At 42.6% G+C, this 26,288-nt stretch overlaps 1 protein-coding gene across 3 annotated transcripts in view; it reads left to right on the top strand.

Moving 5' to 3' along the window:
- Positions 1-26,288, top strand: part of MACROD2 (mono-ADP ribosylhydrolase 2) — a 786,342-nt gene that overhangs the window by 14,950 nt on the left and 745,104 nt on the right. For all 3 annotated transcript variants that reach the window (XM_015856727.2, XM_015856726.2, XM_015856725.2), the window contains exon 3: positions 10,564-10,671. In XM_015856727.2, coding sequence (XP_015712213.1) covers positions 10,564-10,671 — 108 coding nt within the window. The remainder of the gene's footprint in view (positions 1-10,563; positions 10,672-26,288) is intronic.

The following is a 26,288-nucleotide window of genomic DNA, read 5'->3' as shown; positions in this document are numbered from 1 at the left end:
TGTTTTCCTCTGTTTTTGACCTTGCATTGTCAACTGCTTTGCTGCCTGTTGTAGGGAGAGACTGTAAAGTGGGAATTGAACTGGAGGTGGTGCAGTGTGGTTCTTGTCTCCAGGTGACCTCTGCTGACTGCTTACCATCCTTCAGTCAAGCTCCCATTGCCATTCTGGAAGAAGGATCTGTTTTTCAAAGTTCTTGCTATCCGTCAGATCCAGGTACTGATCGTCAGGCTTAGGCAAGAACTTAATAAATATGCCATCCAACAGCGTTGTTATTCCAATATATTGTCACAAAGCCTTGAGTCCCTCTGAAGGCTCACATTAAAAAAACAAGGCAGTGATTGAGTGAGTTTCTTTAAATATGCAAAGCACAGCTCCTCCTGGGTTTCAGCTAAAGTAGCAGCCATGCCTATGGACCCTAACTACTGAAATCTCAAGCCAGAGAAGCAAGCATAGCAGCTGTGTGCTGACTCTCCAAGTAAACACACAAATACCCTAGGGCCTCAGCCTACTTACGTTGTGTCTTTGCTCTGGCACTGTGCATGCCACTGAGGTGAAGGGACTTTGATTTATGAATTGACAACTGTGTGTCTCTGCAGAGCAAGTTGTATAACAAATGCGGATTGGGTATGTATTAAGTTTCTTGTTCTCACTGTACAACCACTTTCTCAAAGTTTGTTCTTGGTTATTGAATTCCACGCAACGTCTTGCCCAGTTTCCCAGAAAGCTGAGGGAAAGGACCAGCCCCTCTGTTCTTTCACCTTCTTCTTCTCACAGACTTACCGGGCTATTTTCCTCTCTGTCTTGTTTTTGGGGGACATACAGAACTGTGTGAGGTAGATTGAGAAAAGGTAGGAATATAACACTGCATGAACTACTCAAGAACTTTGGAACACCTGAATAATATTATTGTGCATGAGCATTGTATGAATTGCCAGGACCAGCATTTTTAATCAGTTCTTATACTGCTCTCCATATTGTGTAACATAGCTCTCAGTGACTTCCAATTCCATCATGTGGCTGAAAAATAGAGGCATTTATTTACCAACCTTTTCCTGGGCTGCTGATAAATTTATGTTAACACAGATCAGATGAGTTACTATTAGGCTTTTTGCAGTATCCCTTCAGAGAGGTTTGTTTGTAGCACTGTTGAGCTCAATTAAGATGTGGTTCATTGGATATTGGCTCCTTAGATAACCAGCAGACATCAGGTGATGTTCATTTAACTGGAGTTATTAAGTACTTCTAGAAAAAACGCTTTGTGGGAGACATCATAACCTCCTGGACTGGAAGTTGGGGCAGAGTACAACCACTGCACATTGCTGAACTGGGAAGTGTGGCTGATGCATTTGGTGGATGATGGAGATGGTCAAAGGGCTGGAGCATCTTCTCTACAAGTAGAGACTGAGAAAACTGGGATCTAGTCTGCAGGAGTCAGCTCCCAGGTGAGATATTAGCAATAACTAAACATATGACAGAAAGGGCATAAAGAAGACAGGAGATAGCTCTGGACTTTCCAGTAGCACATAGTAGCAGGGCAAGAAGATGTGATCTCTACTTGAAAGAGGAAATTCTGTCCAAAACAAAACCCCACAAAGCACTTATTGTGACGGTCGCACCAGAAGCAGAGAGAGTTTGTGGGGTCTCCATCCTTGAAGACATTTAAAACCCAACTGGACAGGATCCTGGGCAACCTATTCTGAGCAGAGGACGTTGAGCAGACAGTCTCTAGAGGTCCCATTCAACCTCACCTGTCTGTGAGCAGTGTGCCCTGCTAGCACTTGGCTGTGATCCTCTGCTGATCCAATGATACCTCCTTGTAATTAGCTGCAGCTGAGCATGTTGGCACAGTAGCATCAGAGAAAGTCCTGGTGCCTTTGTCTTGCATGTTGTGCAGCACTTTTGGCTAGGTAGATGGCGATTTGTCTGCAACAGATGTTTCTTCCTTGTGCTCAGGCTGTGGTTGTGCTCAAGTCCAAGAACTGATAGAGCAAATCTGTACTACAAATCTGAAGTACTGTAGTGCATCTGTGAATGCTTCCCCAAGATGATGAAACACGTGGAAATAATACTTGATTTAAATAAGCAATTGCCATTCCTATACAATCATCCACTGTTAGTAGGAGTGAAAGCAGGCACGTAATGTAACAGATCTTACAATCTGTCTTTTCAAAAGCTCTGTAAGCATATGCAGAAACAAATGGAATGGAAAGCTGTGTTAAATGTGAGGTTAGTAATTGCTGATAGGTTGTCATTTTTAATCTGCACAAGACATTTGTAAAGCAAAGCCTTGGGGGAGAGGGGAAAGCGCTGAAGAAAAAAATGCAGAATATCTAGTAGGATGGTTCTAGTAGGATGGTTGCTGCACCTTTTCCTTTAGTCAGGTGTTTTTAAACATGCTCAACTCCTTTGATGTTTTTCAGCAGCCTGCTTGGTCTGGCCTCTGCCTGTAAGTGATGAAGCTTCCCTTATTTCAGCTTTGTTGCTCGCAGTTCACTCTGTCACTCTTATTCATAGAATGCTTTGGGCTGGAAGGGACATTTAAGACCATCTAGTTCCAACCTCCTGCTATGGGTAGGGACACCTTCTCTAGAGCAGGTTGCTCACAGCCCCATCCAGCCTGGTCTTGAATGCTTCCAGGGAAAGGGCACGCACAGCCTCACTGCACAACCTTTTCCAGTGTCTCACCACCCTCACAGTAAATAATTGCTTCCTTATCTTTATGAAATAGAGGAAAACATTGATAAATCCAATTTGGTAAACAAAATTTCATTTAAGTACTTTTAGGCTTTTAAGACTAGCAGTAATAAATCCCTTTTTGATTTTTTCCTTCTTTAATTTCTTATCATATCTGCTTTTGCTCATGCACTGCCAAGAGCCTTCTTTGCCAAAGGTGTTGCTTTATATTATGGATCTTTAATAACTATTTTTACTACCGTGTTTGTACTCAGCTCTTTCATTAGCAAATAGTTGAAAAATTACCATATGTTTTTAATAGCTCTTCCAGCTGTGTGTTTTTCTTCTCCTTTTTCATTGCAAGCTCCTCAGTATTGCTGTAGGGATTTCTCTAACTGGATGTCTGAGACTGTTTTGAAAATGAAGGTACTTAAAAGTGTACTAGAAGTCAAAATCCTGTTCTACAAAACAGAAGAGAAGGGATTAGATAGGTCATGCTATCAGCACAAGTATTAATCAACATGCATTACCTGTGATATCCTTCTGAGCTTGAATTGAAGTACTAATTATTTGAGATAAAGGACAGGAGGGAATACTTATGGGGGGGGGGGGGGGAGGCTGAGAGTGGGAGGGGGGAAATGGCAGGAAAAAATGCTGGGTTTAAAAATAAAAGGTGGAGAAGGGGAAAAAAAAAGAAAGGATGATGTTCATGCCCTTGATAGGGGCTCCCTCTAGTGAGCTGTTCTGGAAGTTTTTTCCTCTTCTGTAATAGCTCTCATGCTTGCTTTCAGTGCATGGTTCTTCTTCAGTAGGTCTGGTATGTTGGTTTTGGTCAGAACAAGTGCAAGCTGCAGCTGAGTGCTGGAGCTTGATGCAAACAAGGAGGAGGTGTAAGTAAAGCAGAGGGACAGGGCTGCCTGTTTGCTTTGGCATGTTGGTACGCTTCAGACTTCAGGAAAGGTGTTAATAGGAAGAGCTCAGAGATGTTGTGAGCACAGTTAAAGGTCCAAAGGATGTGAAAAGTGACAAAGCTTAAGTGGAGTTGGGTAGCCAGAGGGTTAGAGGATTCTAGGGTGGATCTAAGAGGAAATATGGGTGAGACATATATTACTTAGAATTTAGTTTTGTGAGGTCACTCCTTGTGATCATTCACATCCTTTTTCCAGTTGGACTAACAGTAAGCCTATTGGAGGTTTAAAAACAAGCAAACAAAAAAATCCAACCCAAAAACTAAACACAGAAACATGGAAACCCCTCTGAAGACAGTGTATTTATTTTTGCATTACTTCTGTATTCAGTATTGTAGGGAAACTGTTAGGTCCTGGCTTGAACTGGTGATTGCACACCTGGTGAAGGATTGTGGCTGCCCAGGGAGCAGAGACAAATTGATTGCACCTGAACTCCCCAGGTGACCAGAAGGGGTGGACTCTGAGTGAAACCGCCCCCCTCCCCCCCCCCACCCCCCCTATCCCAGGCTCATATAAGGGCCAGCCACTGAAGGGAGAGCATCTCTTGGACCTGGGCTGCTTCTTGAGAAGGAGTGCTGCATAGCCAGAGAGCCCCTTCACCAGCTGGGTGAGTTCCATTCTTCTTTCTGTGTATGACTATTGGTCTACCTGCAAATACTTTGCCTGGTATTGCCAAGAACAGCAGGTTGTTGTTTATTTTTCCCTGTAGAAATCACACTAGGGAAGGGGTTGAGACATGAATGTCCAACCTTCTGGTTTGCCTGGGCTGCAATGAGTAAAGAAGGAATTACCATTTGCTGCATATATACACAGGTTGCTCCTCACATAATGCCTCCTATTTGTGTTGAAAATACACATGACACAAACACTATTGTAACACTGTTCCATGCAGCACATTTGCTGCTACAAAACAGTATTTTTTTCAGCAGTCACCACTGTGTGTTTTTGCCAGGGATGAAGAGCCTGCCTGCTGTGCTTGCAAATATGTGCATCAGCAGAAATGACCTGCTCTTACTACTGCTGAAATACACCACTTACCACTCACTGTGTTCATATCCACTGTTTGCTCTCCATCAATGTTCAGCAAGTGTCAGTGGATGTCATTTATTTTCTTTGTGGATGAATTCAGTTACGCCCCTTTGCTTCATCTACACTTCCATGTCAGACACCATTCTGTCAGGCTGCCCTTCTGCTGCCTTCTGTCATACAGCAGCAAAATGTAACGGGATGTTCACAGAATGTGGGGGTTGGAAGGGGCCTCCAGGTATCATAGAGTCCAGCCCCCCTGCCAAAGCAGGTTCCCTACACCAGGTCACACAGGTAGGCATCCAGGTGGGTCTTGAATATCTCCAGCGAAGGAGACTCCACAACCCCCTGGGCAGCCTGTTCCAGTGCTCCATCACCCTCACCATAAAGAAGTTCTTGCGCACATTCATGCGGAACTTTCTATGCTCCGGTTTCTGTCTGTTTCCCCTTGTCCTGTCTCCACCTCACCACTTTACCCCCCCCACACCAAAGATACTCATAGACCTGGGTCGGGTCCCCTCTCAGTCTTCTTTTCTCAAGGCTAAACAGACCCAGTTCACTTAGCATTTCTTCACAGGGGAGAAGGCCTCCAGGCCCTTCACCATCTTAGTGGCCCCTCTGCTGGACTCTTTCCAAGACATCCCTGTCTTTTTTGTACTGTGGAGCCCTGAACTGGACACAGTATTCCAGATGAGGTCTTACCAGGGCAGATTAAAGGGGGAGGATCACCTCCCTCGACCTGCTGGACGCGCTCTTTTTAATGCACCCCAGAATGCCATTGACATTTTTGGCCATGAGAGCACACTGCTGGTTCATGACCAATCTGTCGTCCACCAGGACGCCCAGGTCCCTCTCAGCAGAGCTCCTCTCCAGCATCTCTTCCCCCAGCCTGTACCGGTGCATGTAATTATTCCTCTCTAGGTGCAAGACTCTACACTTGCTTTTGTTAAACCTCATCCAGTTTCTTGCTGTCCAGCTCTCCAGCCTGTCCAGGTCTCGCTGAATGGCAGCACAGCCTTCAGGTGTGTCAGCCAATCCTCCCAACTTCTTATCATCAGCAAACTTGCTGAGGGTGGCCACTATCCCCTTGCCAAGGTTATTGATGAAGATGTTGAACAAGACCGGACCCATCACCAACCCCTGGGGAACACTGCTAGTTAAAGTCTCCAACCAGACTCTGCACTGCCAATGACAACCCTCTGTGCTCCGCTGGTCAGTCAGTTCTCAACCCACCTTGCTGTCCACTCATCTATCCCACACTTCCTCAGCTTTGTTATAAGAATGTCGTGGGAGGCAGTATCAAATGCCTTGCTGAAATCAGGGTAGACTACATCCACCACTCTTCCCCCATCCACTCAGCCAGCGACAACATCACAGAAGGCTACCAGGTTGGTCAAGCATGACCTCCCCTTGGTGAACCCATGCTGACTACTCCTGATAGCCTCTTTTCTTCCAATTATCTGGAGATGGCATCCAGCACAAGCTGTTCCATCACCCTTCCAGGGACAGAGGTGAGGCTGACCCCCATCCCACCAACATCCACCTCTGATGTTGTGGGGCAACATCAGAATATAGGAGGATGCCTTACTTGCAGTGTAGTCCTCGTGATGGTAACTGCCATCTGATTCAATGGCAGTGGTTGTAACTCTCGTTGCTTTACTCTTTGAGTGCTTCATTCTTGACAGTAGTCATTCATAGACGTACATACTGCCAAAAAGCAGTGACATGAATAAGGTGCGATTGTAAAGGGTGTATTTCTTTGCTAAGAGAGGTTTTAGAAAAGTCTGATCCTGAAGCTTGATCAGACTTTTGAGTTTAATGGTTGAATGTTTGATTGCAACTTGATGCCACATGTGGTGAGCAGGCTGTGAGTTGGACGTGCCTGGGTTAAGATTTGAATTTAAGCAAGGTGAAAATTATACAGGTCAGGAGAAACTGGTGAGAAGACCAAGTAGGTGAAATTTTAGTCTTGTTTGTTGATTTCATGTTGGGATTTGTTTTCAGTGCTTGTGTATGTGCAGATTGTTGGCATGTGTGCGGAACAGTTTTTCACCTTGTCTCACTTCCAAAGCTTGGGAATATTCTATTTACCTCCTCTCCTCCTCCCTCCCCCCCTTCCCACTTAATAATGTTCTGTGTATCAAGTAGTTCTTTGAATTCATCTTAGCCTGAAAGTTGCAAATTACATTGCAAACTGCTGGAGGGGAGCATTGCTGGTGCCTTTAGCTGAAGGTCTCGGTGTGATTATTGTTTACTCCAGAGGCAGGGATGGAATTAAGTGGTCATTAGGGTTGGCTCTGAGATTGTATCATCAGAAATCTAGACTTCATGTAGGCACACCTTGTAAGATTTACTTGAGCTTAAAAACAAGTCCCCAGATATGTAATGTTTTCTAAAGCATTTCTACTTTCTATTACTGAAACCTTAAAGGTGATCTTCACTTTTAATCTGAAGGGCTATTTTGCTGTGCAGGGGTTTAGTTTTGCTTCACGTCAAGAGTTACGAGTGAAAGTGAGATCGCAGTTCAGTCCAAATCTCAGGCTCATGTGCTCGTGTTGTTTTCTCAGGTTCGTGTGCTATGGGTGTCTGGGAGTTTGTTGGCTTGTTTGTGTCATTTTGTCCTGAAAGCTCACGCTCACAGTTGTGGACCAAATGGAACAGATTTCTGATCTTGGTGGCTGTGGTACATCTGTCTAAGTGGCAGACTTTGTAATAGTCTTGGTCTAGTTTGTTTTTTAGGACTGGAATCTGTCTGAATGTTCCTGGCTTTCCAGCTGATCTGCCTTCAGGATGCACTCTGCACAAACAGTGTTGAGACAGACTTGAAAGTTTGGCAGGCAGACTGTCTTCTCTCCTGATGCTTCCTAGGGATAATCTGTGGGTTATGGACACAGCTGCTGTCTTCTCTGTCCTTCGGTCAGGTATCACGAGCATCACTAAAGGGTGGGGATGATGCAAATTCCTGTTCTGTACCTTGTGCTGAAGGCTGGTGTTACGTAGCAACCACTTCAAAGGATTAATTTCTTGAGGGAGTACGTACAGCTCTTTCTTTAGAGCAAGAAACAATTTGCTACGAGTGCAAGGGTCTGTCACTGCTTGGATTTCTATTAGTGCATGAGTATTGCGTGTACTTAGTGAAACAAGCAGTGCCCTGCTGGCTTGTCCTTGCTGAGGTACAGTGCAATAGCTGCAACAGATGAGTTTCTGGGGCATATTTGAGAACAGTGCATCATTCTTAATGACAAATTTGAGATTCAGCGTTACCTTGCAGTGCAGACAAAAATGTGTTTGGTCAAGGAAGAGATGGGAGACAAAAGCAAGAAGAGAGTTTTATAATCACTGGGAGTGACCTCGCTGTCCTTACCAAGATGAGTACTTTGATTAGAAGAGAAGAAAACATTCCCAATAAGATACCAGTTTGACTTGGTTAGGGAGAACTGTCTGCCAGTCCCAGAGATCTGGCAGATGGCGATGGGACTATTTGTATTATGTTGGGGTTACTCTTTCAATCAAAGGTGTATTAGTAGACTTGTCAAGTGTGCTTGACTGTGAATGAGACTTGGCTCCCCAAGACTCTCATCAGCGCTAAGAATCTTTCTGCTACAACCAGGGTGAAATAGCGAAAGCTAAAATTCTCTCCGATACCAGATATTCTTTAATGGAAAGAAGTAGGGGTAGTTTGTCACAGATGTACAAGGCAACATGTGTGTTTAGTGCTGAGCTGTATTGTAAGTGGCCAAAAGCTGTGGGGCAGGTAAGGGACTTGCTGAAGAGGCTGTGGTAGAACATCTAGGTGTAGTAGTGCGTTGCATTTTTGTTTTTGCTGTTGAGGTTGTAAATTTACTAATGCTGTTCTATGGGGAGGGAGTTTTGATAGTGGATCTGCTGAAACGTATTCAGCACTTGTGAAGAGCAAGAAGGTGAGTGTGATGGTAGGGCAGTACAGAAGATCAGGAGGCAGTGATTGCATTATGTAGCATCTTAGAGGAGTAATGGGACCTCGCTGGTGAACTGGCAAAGGAAAGGTATCTGTGCTCTGCTTCTGACCTAGAGATAAGTAATAAGAAAATTAGCTTTTCTATGGTACTTGTTCACTTTGTGTCTTTTCATGGCTTTGTTTTGTTTTTCTTGATTCTGCATGATATTGGCAGAAATAATCCTGTCATCCAAAATGTGCTTGCTCATAAACTTGAAATGGTTTGGTTTGGAGAATTCTGGGTGTTTGATTTGATGTTATCTTGTTGAGGTCTTTTGACTTAACGGTGGGCTGTGGTGCTGCTTTTGGCAGTACTCCAGTGGGATGTTTGCTAGGGAAGGATACGGAAGAAAACTGTTCTGTTTGCCAACCTAACGTGGTTAACAGGAGAGCAGGTAATATAGATTATGCCCTGCAAATGAGTCAGAAGTTGATTTTTATCTTAATATAACTCAATAGCAGTGCTTGCCTTATGTGGAAAAGATGATGAGCAGTATGTTTGTTCGGTTAGGATAAGAAGATCCTTAGTAGGATACAAATACTTCATACCCCTTAAACAGAAATACTTCTTGTTCTGGTGACGGCAGAGGGAATAGAAATTTAGGAGCCAAATGAAGGAGTGAAGTTATTGAACATACACACTTGTAGCAGAAAGGTAGTTCTGTACTCACGTAAGTCATAGAGGCAGTGTGCCTTTTGCTGGAGGCAGCGTGGATTTTGTGTTCAGTTTATCCAAGCTAGAAGTATGCAAGACTGGCTGTTTTGAAGCGGCTGAAATAAATGACAATTTGCGATACAAGTTGTTTCTGCTGAAGTTAAATCAACATCTAAGATAAATGCAGCTTCTATTTGAATCTGCTTATAATGCGGATGATTTTGAGAAGATATCATCTGATTTGTGGAAGTTGATTAAAATGAAGGTTAATCAGAAAACTAGGGGGGCCAGACTCATTTGAATTGCTTTCAGCATCTCACTGTATCTTTCCTTGAGTTTATTTTACTCAATAGTGAATATTTGTTTTGAGAATTGAAAGCTGTTTTGCACTTAGGCGTCAGTTCAGGATTTCCAGTTGTATAATTCTGTTTCTGGCCAATAGATGAAATGGGACATCTTTGTTATACTGCACGGAAGTAATTCTAAACAATGAAGAGAGTTAAGCAAGCCTTTCCTCACCTTACAACTTTGCTAATAATTTGAGTTTCTTACAATGCAGGGCTGTTATACTTACTAGCTAGTATGAGTATGTGGAAGTATTGGGGTGAGTGAACGACTTTATGGGTGGATTATAAGGCTGGTGAAGCTCTGATGGAAAAACGAGTGTGTCAGAATAAGAGCTGTTAAAACACCATTTGGCAAGGGAAGCATTTGAAAGCTAACGTATGTGGAGCCTTCAACCTCTGCCTAGTGGAGCAGTTGAAGGTGTCAGAGCTCTGAGTTTAACTTACTGGCTGTTTCTGTTGAGGTTTTTCTTCTCTCTGTTACCTACTGCCAGGATGCCTTCTGAGTTCTGACTCTGCTGCCAAGCTGCTTGTTCGCATGCTTTCAGACAAATCCTGAATAATTCCAGATCATATAACTTGCTGCTTCATGTGGGAGGATGGTCTTAACTAAATATTGTTTTCTGTCATTTTGTACCCTTGTGACTATCAACAAAACTCACTGGATGGTGGTATCTCTGAAAAGTGTGTGTGTGTGTGCGTGTGTGTGCAATGTTCATCAGCCCAGCTGTGTTTGAATGAGGGCTGTGCTGCACCCAAGATCAACAGGGAGATGCCATGGGCTGTTGCTGCCCTCGCGAGGCTAAACCAGGATGTGTCACCGTCCCATTACAGACCTGTAACCGAGGCTAATGATGCCTGCTCTAAATGTCTTAGTCTTGCTGCCATGCTGATAACCTGCTCTGTCCCGTGTTTTTGTAGGTGAGAATGCTAAAGAAGATGCTCAGGGGAAGAGAAGTCTGAGTGAGAAAGTGTCTCTGTACAGAGGTGACATCACGCTGCTCGAGGTTGATGCCATCGTTAATGCAGGTATGTGGCTGAATGTTATCGTGGCTTGAAAGCTTTCATTGTAAAGATATCCATGCGATAAACCTGAACTCTGGAAAGTTACATAGAATTGCAGTGTCCTGTGGAAACCTGCTGGAAACTCAGCATGCTTTGTTCCTGACTTCTCTGTATTCCCTCTGTTCACCCTGTGTGCCTTTATTGTGACGAGGGTTTATTGTGGAACTTGAGCACCGTGGTCACTAAGGAAAAAAAATAATGATCTCATGTCTATTTTTTTTTCTTAGCTTGAGTAGCTGAGAGTTCACTCTTGATATTGACAGGACACTGCACTTCAATACTGAGTTACTGCAGTACGTTCCAGTCTGGCTTTTAAATTGAGACATTTGAGGACTAGATAATGTAAAAATCTTTTAACAGTAAGATGATAGCAAAAGGGACATACTGTTTTTCATGCTTTGAATGTCTGCTTTCTTGTGGGGAGATGGTATCTTTTAAGTTTCTGTCATTACTTGTGGAGCTCTAAATGTTTTACAACCTCTTTTGCTTTAGTGACTGAAGAAATGTGTGTAGGATCTTGTGACAAAAAAAGGGGAAAAAAATAATGAAAATAATCTGGAAAAAAAACCCAAAAACTTATGTGATTGATTTCATCTATTGGATTATAATAATCTAATTTGGCTACTTGAGAAACACTATGGGAAGGTTTTCCCCCCTGCTCCCACCCTTTAAATTTCAGCTCCGCTCCCCACCCCCTAAAGGTTATGGTTTGTGTCTTTTGGCTGTTTGCTTTTTTTTTCCTTGGTATCTGGTTGTGTTGTCATTAATTGTTGGGAATAACGATCCATCTGCAACAACTAAGTGCTGGTGTTATTTATTTTTTGGAAGGAAATCTACTGCATTTTTCCTCTGTAATGGAGTAAAGCGCAGAGAATCCCCAAGGTTGTGCTGGGCAGATTGATGTGCTTGCTTACAACAGTAAGAAGTTATATAGAGATGCTGGAGCTCGTGTCTGTAAAGAGTGTGCCCATGCAGCAGGGACTGTCTGTGCACTTGGACTGTTTGGTTCTTTTTCCTCTCTGTGTAGCAGAGAGTTCTCCTTATTCACAGAGTTCCCTTGAATCACAGGTTGAAACTGGCTGCAGATTAAGTTTTGGAATTGAAATGGTTTGATTTTCTTGACTTAGAGGGTTTCTTAATGCTTTCCGTTTGGAATGTCAAAAACCCTACAGTCCTAGTCCAGCAATCACGCGATCAAAGTAAGGATCTGTTTTCTGGCTTTTACAAAACATACTGAGTGACTGAGAGGTACCTGAAAAAGGGAGGTGATGTGACGTTTACCTAAAACCATTCTCAGTTACGTACTGCCGTGAACATGTTATTGCAGAATAGTTCCTTCCAATGTCCTTGTATTGCAGGCAGGTGTTAGTTTAACTTCATGTTTTGCCTTGAGCATCCTGTTAATTTCCTTTCTCTGTTTTGTTTTTAAAGTATTCTACGCAGATGTTTATTAAAAAAATCTTAATTTTAGACTGACCTTTTTTTATTAGTGTATTGCACTCCCCATTACACAGAACGTGATCTTGGCTCTTAACAAGTTATTTCCTTTTATCTCTTCTTGGCTGCTGCCTCTGTGTATCTGAAGCGTGGGCAGTGGGGGTATTAAGAAGGTCTGATGGCTTAAGTAGGCCTAATGTAGCAATGCTAATGATGAGTAACATCTTCTGAGGCTGTTGGAAAACTAAAAATGTAGAACTTGCTTAGCTCACATTTAGGTTTCTTATGACATGGGGTCTCTGTATGCAGCCTGGATGATCCAAAATACAGAAATAAGCAGCAAAAATGTCACCAAGACTTGACGATAAATTGGGAGTTATTTGTAGTATCAGCTAAGGAATGCATTTTCTGGATTCCCCAGTTCATAAAAGAGAGGCATTGCAGAAGAGGACCATGAAGATGAGGAAAGACCTGAAGCATTTCCTGTGTGAGGGTAGACTAAGAGACATGGGGCTGTGCAGGGACAAGAAGGCCGAGCCGGGATCTGATTAATATTTATGAATGTCTAAAGGGAGGTGGGAGGCAAAGGGATGAGGCCAGGCTCTTCTCGGTGGTGTGTAGTGATAGAACAAGGAGCAATGGCCTAAAACTTGAATGTAGGAAGTTCAGTGCTAATGTGGAAGAATTTCTGTATGGTAAGGGTGATGGAGCACAGGCTGCCCAGAGAGGTGGTGGAGTCTCCTTCTGTGGAGATATTGAAGACCCATCTGGATGCCTACCTGTGTGACCTGTTGTAGGGAACTGCTTTAGCAAAGGGTTGCACTTGACAGTCCCTTTTAATGAATATTTAGGGAGGTAATGGTACTTTTTATACTTTGAATTTGAAGTAGATTTGGTACTTTTATACTTTATAATTTGAAGTAGAAACAGGAGCTTCATTTTTGAAAGTGGGTATTTTTATGTGTGACCGTGTAGTCATGTATATTAAATAGCAGTTCATCACTGCTGGCCTTATGTACAAATTCACTTGTTACCTGTTAAATCTTACTGTCAGGTTGTAAGATAAGATGATGTATATTAATGTGCTTGTGAATTAGATTTACTAGGAGCAAGATCAAGATCATATTATGGAGCAGTTGGGGGCTGGGAAAGGATTATCATTTCTTATTTGACTGGGAAAGGGCATGGCTTGCAGAACACTACAAAAAGTGTTAATTCTTAGCCTTGAAAAAAGTCCTTAGATAGAGGTACAGAAGTATGGTACTGAGAAGAATAATCTTTAATTTCCAGGAAAAAAGAGCATCCTTTCTCTATTCAAGCTGATCTTTGTTAATAAGTCTATAGTATTACTTGTATGTTAGCAACTAGCTCATTGCCTACAGTTAGAACAATGAGGTTACTCCATTCAGTGAACTGCTGTGCTCGAGCACTGGAGTCTTCCCTAACGCTCCCAAATCTGGTGGAAAAGCTGATGCCTATTAAAGGGAATCTTGTTTTCCATTTTGAGGAAAGGGATGGCATGCAAAAATCTTAGTTCGATAACTATCAAGAAGAGCTAGTGGAAAAATATAACTCAACTTTTTATATCTCTTTTCTGGTAGGAAAGCAGACTAGGAAGTGACTTACATCTGAGGCTCTCAGAACATTTAGGGTTTGAAACACTTGTCCTGTTGTCCATCCTTATCCTGCCATTGGAGATACGTCGAACTGGGAAATCCTCACAGTCCTACCAAGTCTCAGCTCTTCCTGTTGGAAGACTCCTTTCCTCCCTTGAGCTTTTGCCTTCAGAGCCACATTTAAATATCGTACTCTAGCACAAATATATTTCTTAATTATCTTAACTAGATTTTTTTTTCTGGACTCTTGACCTCAAGGTATAATTCGATCATTTAATTTTGTAACATCGCATTTCTCTCCTGTCTCAAATTACACGTCAAGGTAGAAGTACCACACATAGAAAGTGTGAACTGAATACGTTATTGCTGAGCTATGCTTAAACCAATGCGTGGTTACAGTCAGTGGCTGAACCATGCCATTCCACGTAACAGCTTGTTAATGTGCAATCAGTTGCTGCAGTTGCCTTGAACGTGGTGCTTAATGAACAGGTGGGAGAAAAAAGGATGATTTCAAATCTGGAACAGATCTGACACCAGGCAGTTTCACTGATTGCTAATCCATTTCATTTGCCAACTTAATTTATCAAGCGAGATTTTCATCTTGCAGCTTCTGAAGTAGAAACTACTTCAGCAGTGGCCTGTCTGGATATTACGAAGGTGTTTGAATTTCACTGCAGTTCTTAGCTCCACTGTAGTACTTAGATGGAGAACTGGAAATGTGTCCAAAGTAACAGTGATCAGGAGAGCGTAACCAAAGAAAAGTACATTTAGAGGTGTGATTTCATTGAGGTGGGTTACTGCATCTTCCATTTGGGTCAAACAGCTTTTGCTCTCAGGATGTGACAAAGGCTTAATGTTGGGGAGACTGGCTCAGAAATACACTGGACTGCTTGAGGGTGAAGGGAATGAGTTGCATACAGTTAAAAAGGCGTAGTTTTCTCTATGAAATGAATGCCATGTAGTAGTTGAGTGCTGGCTGATTTGCACCATCAGTGTTTTGATAGTGACATTAGCATGGCAGAAACTATAAAGAAAGTAGACGTTTGCCGTCGTGTCCCTCAGTGTTGTATCCTGGCTGTCACCAAAAGGTCCATTGAAACTTCAGTTTGAAAAAGAAGAGCTTCAATGAGGAATATGCGTTTTGTTAGTTAACAACTTGATCTCAATGCAGATAGTGCTTTCAGGGCACTATGTGTTTACTGAAACTAGTATGGTGACTTTATTTATTTGTGCTTTGACTGTTGAGCCCATTCAGTCTCATTATTTCTAGAGTTCATGAGGAAAGAATCATCTGTATAAATGATGCTGATATTTTTGTGCATTAAATAAATTAAACAAACTGAGTGCTTTATGGATACGGAGAAAACATTTTGGTTAACTCTTCCTAGGCGTCAGACCACTATGTTTATTGTTCTTTTGTGCCATGGTATGTCCTTTCTGGAGGAAAAGCTAATGACATAAAGCAAAACACTGGTAAAGTTGGATTTCTTCAAGTCTGTCTTGCAAATGGGATGTGCTAGGAGTGCCATGAGTGCTTTCTGACAGCAGGTGGCAATAGCTCTACTATTATCAGGAAGCCACTTGCTCCTGTACCTTAAGTTTTTTGGACATCCAATCAGTAATTACTTATGCAGAAGAAATGAAATGCTTGTGTTCGAAGGCTACTTGTTGGATGGCTTGCACTTATCAAATGTCTGCTCCATTACATGTATTTAATGGCTGTTTGGAAGAGAATGTGAGACAGATATGGTTTGGAAGAGCCTCAAGTGTCTCTCTTACTTCATAGAGTGATATGTTAAGGAAGGGCTTTGCTTTCAACCTACACTGGCGGTGGGACTGTCATCCCTGGTGGTGTGATGGATGTGTAAGAAGCCAGCTGAGATCTTACTGCATCATTATGCTTTGTTTCATAGTATTATATCCACTTCTAATCAGGACTTGGGATTATCTGGAGGATTTTTTGTTTTTAAGCGGATAGTTGCAGAGTGGTATTCTTTCAACTGTCTGCATTTAAATAAATAAGCAAGATTCCTGCAACTGAAAGCTGACAGGATATGGAAGTGTCTTCTGCAATACCTACAAAAACTTGCCAGGTTGGCTGGCTGGTGGGCTGAGGTTGTACATGTTGTGCTATTATAGTGTCTCCATCCTTCTGACCATGTGTATCTGTTTGCTCTTTATTAACCTTTATTAATGTAAACTCATTGAGATGGACAAGGCTCTGGATTTGTACGGATTGTACGCTGGCTGACATCACGTTGAGCTAAGTAATGCTGTAGCGTTAGCATGGGAATTAGTATTTCTATGCAAATCTTAATCCCATTAAACATATGCTCTTAAATTGAATAAGGGAAAACATGCTCTGATCAGAGCAACTGAACTTCAGGTTTATCTTGTCTCAGTGGCACACTGAGAAAACAGGATAACTGCTTGCTAGGAGCTGTAGCGAGTGCTGGTATTGAAAAATGCTGTTGTGTTAGGGATCCTGCCTGACTCCTCTTCCTTCCCCTTCGCCATGATGCACCGCTCTGACTTAATTTTTGCAACTGTTGCATAGAAGATGGATGCCTTGTCTTCTACCCTTTAATTTCTAGTTGCTTGTTTTTCTAGTGTTTTGCTATTTGCTGTAAATCTGGGGAAGCTTTTTAGGACTATTAGTCACTTTAAGCGTAGCTTTGATCACTTGTAACATACATAATTATGGACTACAAGATGCAGGCTAGGCCTGATTTTGGCCTATGGCTGTTGGAAACGCTTTTCTGACAGGAGGAGGAGGTTTCTATATGATGTTGCAAAAGCAGAAGCTGCTTTTCATTAGAATTCTAGCTCTCTCTCACATCAATATTACTGCTAAGAGTATGGCATGGCTTTTAAATCTGGACTCCAGCCTCCTTCGTGTGACCCACTGTCACAATCACTGCAGGTGGTAACTGCAGGTAAATGCATATATCAGAGCGCAGTGGAGGTTTGCAAAAGTGGTATTTGCCTGTGAGCTCAAGCGTGCTGGTGAGTGTTTGCAACATGTGCAATAAGTGCCCAGACACCTGTGCTGGGCTGTTGTTCAGAGTTGTGAAACATGTTGGGTTGCACGCAGGGATTGTTTTAATTATATTACTGAAAATGCAGTGGATTCCTTTGCTTCCTACGGAACGATGCTGTGATGTGCAGTGCATCTCTGACTCCTGTAAGGTTTATGCTCTGAGATGACAAGAATGTTCTAACATGACTTTAATACCTCCTGACTGCACTGTGGCTTGCGCAGTGTGACTGAGAGAGGAGTCTGCTGTGTGCTATTGGTTGTTGCGTGCCTTTTCCTTGGCATGGCCTGGTGGCTGCAGAGGAGCCAGTAAGGCCTGGCTCCTTCTTTCCTGCACGATGGCCACTCTCTGGGCTGTCTCGAGGGCAGGAGTCTCACCAGGAAGGAGTTACTCAGCTCTTGTAAGAGCTAAGTTATAATGGCCCTTGTTCTGTAGTGGTTTCAGTGGTGATGCCTCAAAGCCCAGGGCTCCCATTGCTTGTTGTGTCTGAGCTGTTGAAGTTTGTGAAAAGCATTGATTCAGACATCTTTAGATTACTGCTCCTTCTCCCTCCTGTCACTTGTGTGCCTACACTGCAATAGCTTCAATCCAGGATACAATACGAATCACTTAAATATGCCTCCACAGCACCTTTCATGCTCTACAGTTGGATCCCATGTAGTAATAAAATGGAAGCAGTTCTTATCTGGTGTACTTAATTGCAGGCTGTTTCAAAAAGATGGCTGTCAGCTGCATTGGATTTGTATTTAGAACTTTTTGCATTTCAAATCTGCTTTTAAGGGAATAAGAAATGCCTTTAAATTTAAAGTGTGAAGCATATTGCTTTTTCAAGAGAGCTATGCACTTGTCATGTGAAGTAACTTTTATTTCAGAAAGATGTGCTATTGCTTTCAACTGCCTCACATCAGCTCATAGAGGAGCGTAAGTCTTCCCAATGACTTAATATGTTAGATGATAATAGCTGGCAATCCATTTCCTTTATGTTGCTAAGAATTTGTGGTCTATAGCCCATCTTAGGGAAACTGGTTGGCTTTTAATCCTATTGGTTTCAGCTCTCTTTGCAATGATTGCGTTAAGCAGTACGGTCTGTATCTCTGCTTGACTAATTCTGAACTTCTGCAAATCCAAGTACTGATATTAGTCTTTCTGAAATTCAAGTTGTTTTATATGGAGTTCGTGAATAGTCAGCTGGTGAGAAAATGGTGGATTTTACCCACTGAATTCTCCGAACTATATTAGATGTAGTGCAAATAAATCCAGAATTTATGCACAACGTACTTCTGAGGTTCCATGAGGGTTTTCAATTTAGTTTGGATATTAACTTCAAAGTAAAGCAACTGAGTCTGGGCTGAGCTGGAACAAACTTACTCTTCCTTTCACTCCTTGGGCAGATAGCTCAGCACTTAGAGATGTTTGCTGCTAGATGACAGACGTCAGGCTTTCGGAGAGCGGAGTGATCAGCATGAAGGCTGTTGTAATATTGCCTTGCACCTCGTTTCTGGCAAAGGTGAATCTGCTGTGGAGGCCCAGACTTGGTGTATTGGCAGGGCTTAGAGCCCAGAGCTTTGGGTCAGTAGTTCACAGCTTCAGACTAGTCCTAACACCAGCAAGAGGTTAGATTTAAAAATATACGTATATATACACAAAAAAAACCTAACCACCTACCAAAGAAAACAAACCCCAAATCCAAAGTGAATTCATTGATACCACAAAGGGATGTTTTCAGGTGGGTGTGTTTCTCTATATGCCTGTCTGAGATGAGCGTAAGGTTTTGGTTCCCATCTTTCTCAGTTCTTGTGGGTTTTAGTTCTATCTGGCTTCTCCTCTTTCTTTCCTTGTGTTGGCATCATCTGACTCAAACCAGGTTCTGTGCCAGGGAGCAGAGCTTAGCATGTAGCTTTGCAGCATCTCTGCCACTCTCCTCTCCTCTCCTCTCCTCTCCTCTCCTCTCCTCTCCTCTTCCCTCTGCCCCCTCTTCTCTCTCACTCCTTACCTCTCCTACTCCTCTCTCTCCTGTCCTTCTCCTCTCCTCTCTCTCCTCTCCTCTCCTCTCCTCTCCTCTCTCTCCTCTCCTCTCCTCTCCTCTCCATTCTCCTCTCCTCTCCTTTCTTCTCTCTCCTCTCCTCTCCTCTCCTCTCCTCTCCTCTCCTCTCCTTTCCTCTCCTCTCCTCTCCGCTCCGCTCCTCACGCTAGCACTTTATAGAGCAGCTTGTGTTGATTGCAGCCTCTTCTTTATTTATCTTAACTGCTTCTGCCCTTGTTAGGAAAAGGATAGACAGCAAGAAGTGGATGCTGTTTTCCTTTCTTTCCCCTTTTAGAAGGGCCACTGTGAGCTGTTATCAGACATAGCCTTATAATTGCAAATAAGTATCTCAAATCACAACCTTCAACCCTGGTTTCAGCAGCAGCGGGCACCAGCAGTCAGTGAAACTGTAGTGATGCATTTATAACAATTTTTTTTGTTATTATTCGAGCCAACGTTAATCATCCAGGAAAGCTGAATTTTGTTCTTCTTGTTGGCCTCTTCAGAAATCGAAGGTTGCTTGGCTTTGCCCGCGGGTGAGACAGAAATGGCTGGCTGCTCCGCGTCCTTGCTACAGACACTGTGCCTTAGGGATCTCCCCGAGCACCACTGGAGTCACTTCAGATTTTGTAATTCCCTGCTGACAATTAAGTCGATTTGCTGGTGCAGGCGTGATGGAGCTAAGCTAGGACATGTGCCTTTTCTAGCCAGGGCATGGAGTGAAAGTTGACTCTTCTGCTTCAATGGCATCAAAAGCTGAAGCATATCATTACCTGATCCTGAGGAAAGGGTAGAGGTAGTACTGAGGGACATGGTTTAGTGAGCAGTATTAGTGGTAGGTTGGACTGGATGATTCTAGAAGTCTTTTCCAACCTTAATGTTTCTGTGATTCTGTCTGCTGGGTTTATCTTCACTGGACAACTTAGTCTCAGATTAATATTACTTTAAGTACAGGAGGGATCATGGCAGGGAGGAGTTGAGCTTGGTGTGGTAGTTGGCAAAGCATCAGCCTTCAGCAAGAAAGGATGCAGCCTGGAGATCAAGCCCACGGCCTGTGCCTGGGAGAGGTGGTGGATGTGGCCCCAAGACCTTGAGCCTTAGCAGAGGGGACAGGCACATGGGATCTGTGGAATACAAGATTTTTTTCACTCTTGTCCAGTGTGGTCTCTGGATCAAGAGTTAATTCTGGAAATACCCCAGCCACATGCAGTTTGCAGCTTTCTTAGTGTTGGAAATACTGCTGTGACTTAATGGCTTCTGTTGCAGTTGTGCGTGGTCCTGCTAAATATATAGCTCAGTTAATATGTTTCTGTTTTAGCTTGGGTCTAATTTCTTTTCAGCCCTTGCCTGAATACTGTTATCAGTTTGGAGTTTTCCTGATGAAATGGAGGATGATTTAGCTGTAAAACACACTATTTCTTCTTGCTGCTTGTAGAGAAATCAGCTTATGAATTGGCCTATGATTTATTTTTTTTTTTTTTTTGCTTGGGGTTATTGTGCTTTACAGACATGGAATCTGTTGATTTTATTATTTTTAGTAAAAGATTATATTCTCAATGTCAGCGCTGCAGCATCTTAACAAAAATTTGCACTCACTGTTTTTTGGTTTTTTTTTTTGGTTACTCTTTTTTCTTTAGCTATGCTTTTAGGTATTTTTCCAAGAATAGCAAAATAAATATTCTGCACCATCAGCAAGTTACTTGGTGTTGTACAAATGCCAAAGATAAAATCCTGTATAATTAGGCAGACTGGAAAGTTTTAAGTTGTGATCATGAATTCCATTCACTTGCAATATATCTCTTATGTGTATAATGAATCTCCAAATTAGATTAGGAAGAAAATATGCATATAAACCAGAAATAAGGTTCGCTTTGTCCTTTGGAAACCTTGCTGTGAGGGACTGATATGTTAATGGCGGTAGGTTTTTCATCCATAGGTATCTAAACCATGTAATCTTAACAGCCAGAAGTCCAAATCTGGTACTTCTGAAGCATTTTTCTTCTTCTTTGTCCAAAATCCTTCCTTTCCAGAATGCATGTGTGAGTCTTTTCAGTACTAATGCGTTATTCTTCTAAAATATAATATCTGCAGTGTGTATAATATGCCTGCCTCATATCAGATAGTGCTTGCAAACTATAAAAATGGAGCTTTTAAATAAAGGAGTTGTGCAGATTGAATAGATTTGAGTTCAAGCCTTAAAACAGGAAAGGCTATGGAAGTCCTTAAATTCTAGTGTAGGCATATTCACACTTGGGTAGAATCGCTTATATATAATTTAAGGATATATAGCCCTTTTTTCAAGAGTTGCATTTCTCATTGAAGTATTCTTCTAGTATTTAATAATAAGGCACGGAGTTTTATTCTTTTTAAGGGCTGCTCTGTAATCTCTGTAGTTCATTATTTCAGCTTCAAAGTGTCGTCTGTACTGAAGCAATGAGGTGTATCCACATCGAGAAATTAAGCAATAATCGTGTAGTTTGGTGTTTCAACAGGCTTTGTTCATTAGTAAGTACAATGATCCATTGTAAGTACATGCAGTAGTCACCATGTTCCTTAGAGTCTGAAATTCAGACTCTCCAGAGTAATTTTCAGTATATTCCTGTCTGTAGTAGTACTGCCAAGAGTGACAAATGCACTTAAATGTGTCTTGCTGTAATGGCAACTGTTCTGCAAAGTTGTTATGGGGAGAATGTGGGAAATTATGGGATACTTCCATGTGTGCACGCATGGCTTTGGAGTTACTGACAGCTCATTCTTGTGCTGTGTGTGAGAATAACTATAGATGCATTAGAATGATTGGAAAAGCTTCTTTAAATAAAGCAGTTGAAAAACTTGCATTGAGAAAAGGAGAAAAGAAGACACAGAGGACACCAAGGAAGATAAAGAAAGGAGAAATAAAGGGGGACTTGGGGGTGGTGGAGAAAGTCAGAGTTTAAATGCAGGTTGGCATGCGCAGGAGAAGTTGCTGGCGGTTTGAGTTTGAGTTACTGAAGCTCATCCAGCAACTCCAGCCACTCAAATCACAGTGACTAAGACAATGTGAAGCCCTTTGAGTAAGGGCTGAGGAGGGGATGCTTTGCATTCCTGAGAACACTGGGCTGTGCTACAGATGTGAGTGGGAGGAGATGGGAGGAGGGTGGTTTGACCAGGGTGTTGTAGTCTGGGGCTGCAATCATTCAGCAATTTGGGAGCTTCTGGGCAATAAAAGCATTGAACTCTTTTAATGAGGGGGACCTGTCTATGCTCAACAGCTCCCCTGGAAGCTACCAACTTCAGACTGTCCTGGTCAAATATAGAATCCATTCATTCATTTAGGGAAATTTCTTTCACTTTTTTCTACCTTAATGAGGCAAATCAGTATGTAAATAATGTTTTATCAGAGGTGCCCAGGTATCCTGGTTCTGGTATCTTCATGCAAGGGCTCTGGTGCAAGCAGGTGTGGCACGGTGGCCTGGTGCATGGCAGCATTTAGCCAGAGAAACTGAGAGCAAAGCACTAACTCATATCCGATTAACTGTCGGTGTTTGTATCTGATCCTAAGATATGACAAACTATAAAAACCACCCTTGCCTTTGTCTTCTATCAAGAGCAAATGATTGGTGATTCCAGGCTGACATGCAAACCTCGCTTCCTAACAAGCGCTAAACATTTTCTAAATGGAGGCAGAGTTCAAATATCCTTTCATTAGTCACTCCAAGCACTGCACTGAATGCACTGTGCAGATTTTGGGTCGCTAGAGTGTGCTGCGAGCCCGGCTCCATGCGGCACCGTGCACGTCCTGCTGCGGGCCGTCTGCCTTCCTTAGCCCGCTGCCCTGCTGTCTCCTGGGCAACTCCATCCAGCCCCTGCTATTTCCTTTGTGCTGCACCCTGCCCTTTGAGGAAGGTGCTTCTCCAGCTACCTGGTGCCCCATGGGGACAGCTTTGTGTCACTGGGTCCCACAGCATATCACTGCATTTGGCCAAGCCAGGAGCATAGCCAGCGTGTCACTGAGCTGCTGTGGAGAGCTGGTGGACTTTGTGCTGGAGCAAAACGCACAGGCCTGGGTGTGGAAGGAATGTGGTCAATGCAATGCTGGGAAACGAACTAATTCTCATTATCATAAGGTGCCGCTTCTTAAAATAAATGTGTTGTCTGTCCTTCGGTGTAGATGTGAACAAATTGAAAGCAGCGACTACTGTGGCTATTTAATGCCTTTCTGCTGGGTCAGGTGAACCTTGGCTAAATTCTTTTCATACTTTTGGAAAAGGCTGAGCTGGTTGGAATCAGTAGCTTGAGGACAAATCCAAAACTGTTTTTTCTTTAAAGTAATTAAAAGCTATTTTTTATTACTTCTACTGTCCTGTTTAATTTTAATTAAGTTCATCCTCTGATGAGAATTGCAGTCTGAAAAAGCAGTGGGAAATCCATAATATCTTCCTTGGATGAAGATTGCAGCTGACAATTTGCTGCCGCGGGCGTCCTGTGCATTCCTGCCCTGAGAATGAAAGCACAGGGAGTGGTTTCCTTAGGGGCAGGTCTGTGCGGGGCTGAAGGACCATTATGAACCTTAAAGCCTTGAGAAATATCTCGAGACCTCTCTTCCATGCCAGTAAATGCAGTATTTTTAAAGAAATAACTTAAAAACCAAAAGCCAGCTGACGAGCAGCGGCGTTGCGTGTGCGTTCCTGTACTTCTGTGTTCTGAAGAGAGTGAAAGGAGTAATAAACTTGGGTGTGTGGTTTAATGCTGAGCTGCCGGGCAACCCTGTACCAGGAAGAAGCCAGCCTGACCCCTGTGCACACAAGGGATTACAGCAGCTGCTGAGGACCAGGCTGCTGCCTGCAGCTGCATGCATGTCTCTGCTGCTGGCCCCATAACTTGCTCTCTGAAGCAGGCAGGCATCTTGTGCAACAGAAATCTGTGGGGGTATGGATGAGGATTAGGACAGCTAGGAAGGAAGAGGGGAGAAAAATAACATACTTGGAAGTGTCTTCTTTCCCCCCTCCTCGGGTAGTTCAGCTCTTGTGTTATAAGCAGGTTGTCCAGCTACTTGCTGTGACTCTCGGTAGAGCAGCCAAATCAGACGGGCAGGATCCTAAGTGGGATTTGTGTTTTATGGCAACACGATAACGCTGTTTAATCTGGAAATAGTTAGGGCTGCTAATATGTCTGGAATTTCTGCCAGATGGTCATTTTCTTGTCTAGAGCGATACAAGCTATAAGTGGGGCAGGGGGGAAACCACCTCTGCAAGCAGGTCCAGCTGCTTTGCACTGTGCGTGCACCGTGTGGAGCTCCTTTGTACTGTGTCTGTAATTGGACAGGATGAACCTGGGTTTGGCACACTGGACTTGGAGAAGTACAATTTCTCCTCTCAGGCTGGGGAGGGGGATGAACGCTTGTTATTAATTCTTGCTTTGCTAATATGAGAAATATGGTTTTTTTTGCTTTTTTATTGTGTGTGTGTGTTTATTTATTTATTCATATTCTGAGCTATATGTTAAAGTTGTACATTTTTTTTTGGGAAGCCAGTGAATGGAACGTGCCTGTGAAGAGATTAAAGTAATTATGCTGCAATGCTCCACTAGCAACAGAGAGCAGCGTGGGATAAAATTATTTGGATAGACGCCAAAGCCAAATTTTGTTCCATTTTAAGCTAAAACTAATTAAAGTTGTCAGGTCTTACGGTGGTCAAAGGTTGCTCGGCTGCTACTTGAAATAAATGAGTCTTTTTTTTCTCCATCAGTAACGCTACCAGCTCTGTGCTTCCTGTCATCCTCACAAGCTCAAGCACCTTCTGAAATAAGCATGCATGTTTACTTTTGTGTTTGTCCGCTTTAGTGCGCCAATTAGTATGTGATGGTCCTAATGTGGAGCTAAATGCCTCACCTGTGAACACCTCACTGGTTCTTAGTCTTTTCCTCTGTGCCTGCCTTCCCTCTGTTAATTTAATTCACTTGTGCAGTGGATTTCTGGTGAAGAAATTTCACCAGGGGGCTGCTTCCAGACAAAAGCTGATTAGAGTGATTGTGTATTTGAGTGTGTGTGTGTGTGTAGATATACACACATATATCTATACATATATGTATGTATATCTACAGATATGTATATACATATATGTATATATACACACGCATGCATATTTTATGTGTGTGTATATATATAAAAAATCTACTATACAAGATTGGGAACAAATGCAGTTTCTTAGAATCTGAAGTCTGATTCCTAATCTCTAAAATATTCTTAATTTCTTAAAAGTCATATGCCAGTTATATGGTTGCCCTGGAATTCTATTGGAGGAGCTGTTGGTCATGAAGCCAGTGGTGAGTTTGCCAGCTCAAAGTGGTGCAGTCAGCCTGGAACTCTGCTGTTTGTTTTTGGTGTTTTATCACACTGAATATGTTCCTACCTCATAAAACGTTGATGTGTCGTCACACAAAACAGGCTTACGGCATTTTCAAGAATGGAGAGCATGTGCTTACTGTCAGTAGTGGGGCTTCCAGTGGGAAACTGCAAGGAATAAGTTGCAGGGAGTTGGAATTTCTTTGGTGTTACGTGTGTATTAATGTGGTATAGATGGGTGTATTTGCTCAGGGCTTGATACCAGAATGTTAAAAATGGAATTACTGCAGTCTTGCATTTCATAGTTTGAAGCTGGGGGGGGGAGGTTGAAAATGTCCTTGCATATTGGAGGTGTCATGTTGAGAGCTGAGAAGACACGCAGAGTAAAGAGACTGACATCAAGCAAGAGCTACTTGCTGAAGTGCTGAATGTATTTTACTTTCAAATACCACTTTTTAATAAACTTTACATCAGAAGTTTCACCCAGCTCTACTGTAGGCTTACCATAAAATTTAGACATCAAGCCTGACTGGCTAAATTCCAACTCAGATAATTAATAACTTGCCCTTGCAAATTCATGTGGGGTTATTTATTCCTTATATTTTTTTCTGCCCTGCATGACTTTGATGTATGCCGCCCATATATTTTACTACGTGATCTCTATTCTGAATAAATGTTTTGAAGAGTGCTGAGGAGACGACCCTGGAAACATGCAGTGGGGTTGCACATCAGATGACTTTCTGTCCTTTAAATTGGCTTTGCTTGGTAGTCTTAGGAAGTTAAAACATCTTAGCTAGGTATTGCTAGTTGCAGAGAGGTGCTTTCATGGCTATTAACCACGTTGCCAAGATATTTTTCATGTATTGCAGGTGCTAGACGTATGAGATCAAACAGGTTGTGTAAGACTTGCTTTGACTTTCCAGTGTCTGTGTATAATTTTAGTAATAAACTGTAAGCATCATTGTGAAGCAATGCTGTTGTCTTTCCTGCGAGTTTTGGTTGTAGAGCTAGCACACAAATCCTTAACTGTTCACTATAAGCTTTCAGCAGTGACTGCACAGGAGAGACTTACTCAGCCAGACTTCAGTGGCATTCTAAAGCAAGTCTGACAAAGCCCATGGACCAAGATAACTCTTGGTTGCAGC

This window comes from Coturnix japonica, chromosome 3, assembly GCF_001577835.2.
Source record: "Coturnix japonica isolate 7356 chromosome 3, Coturnix japonica 2.1, whole genome shotgun sequence".
In the NCBI taxonomy this organism is placed as follows: Eukaryota; Metazoa; Chordata; class Aves; order Galliformes; family Phasianidae; genus Coturnix; species Coturnix japonica.
The sequence above is the reverse complement of the archived record's forward strand: the minus strand, read 5'-3'. Positions and strand labels throughout refer to the sequence as shown.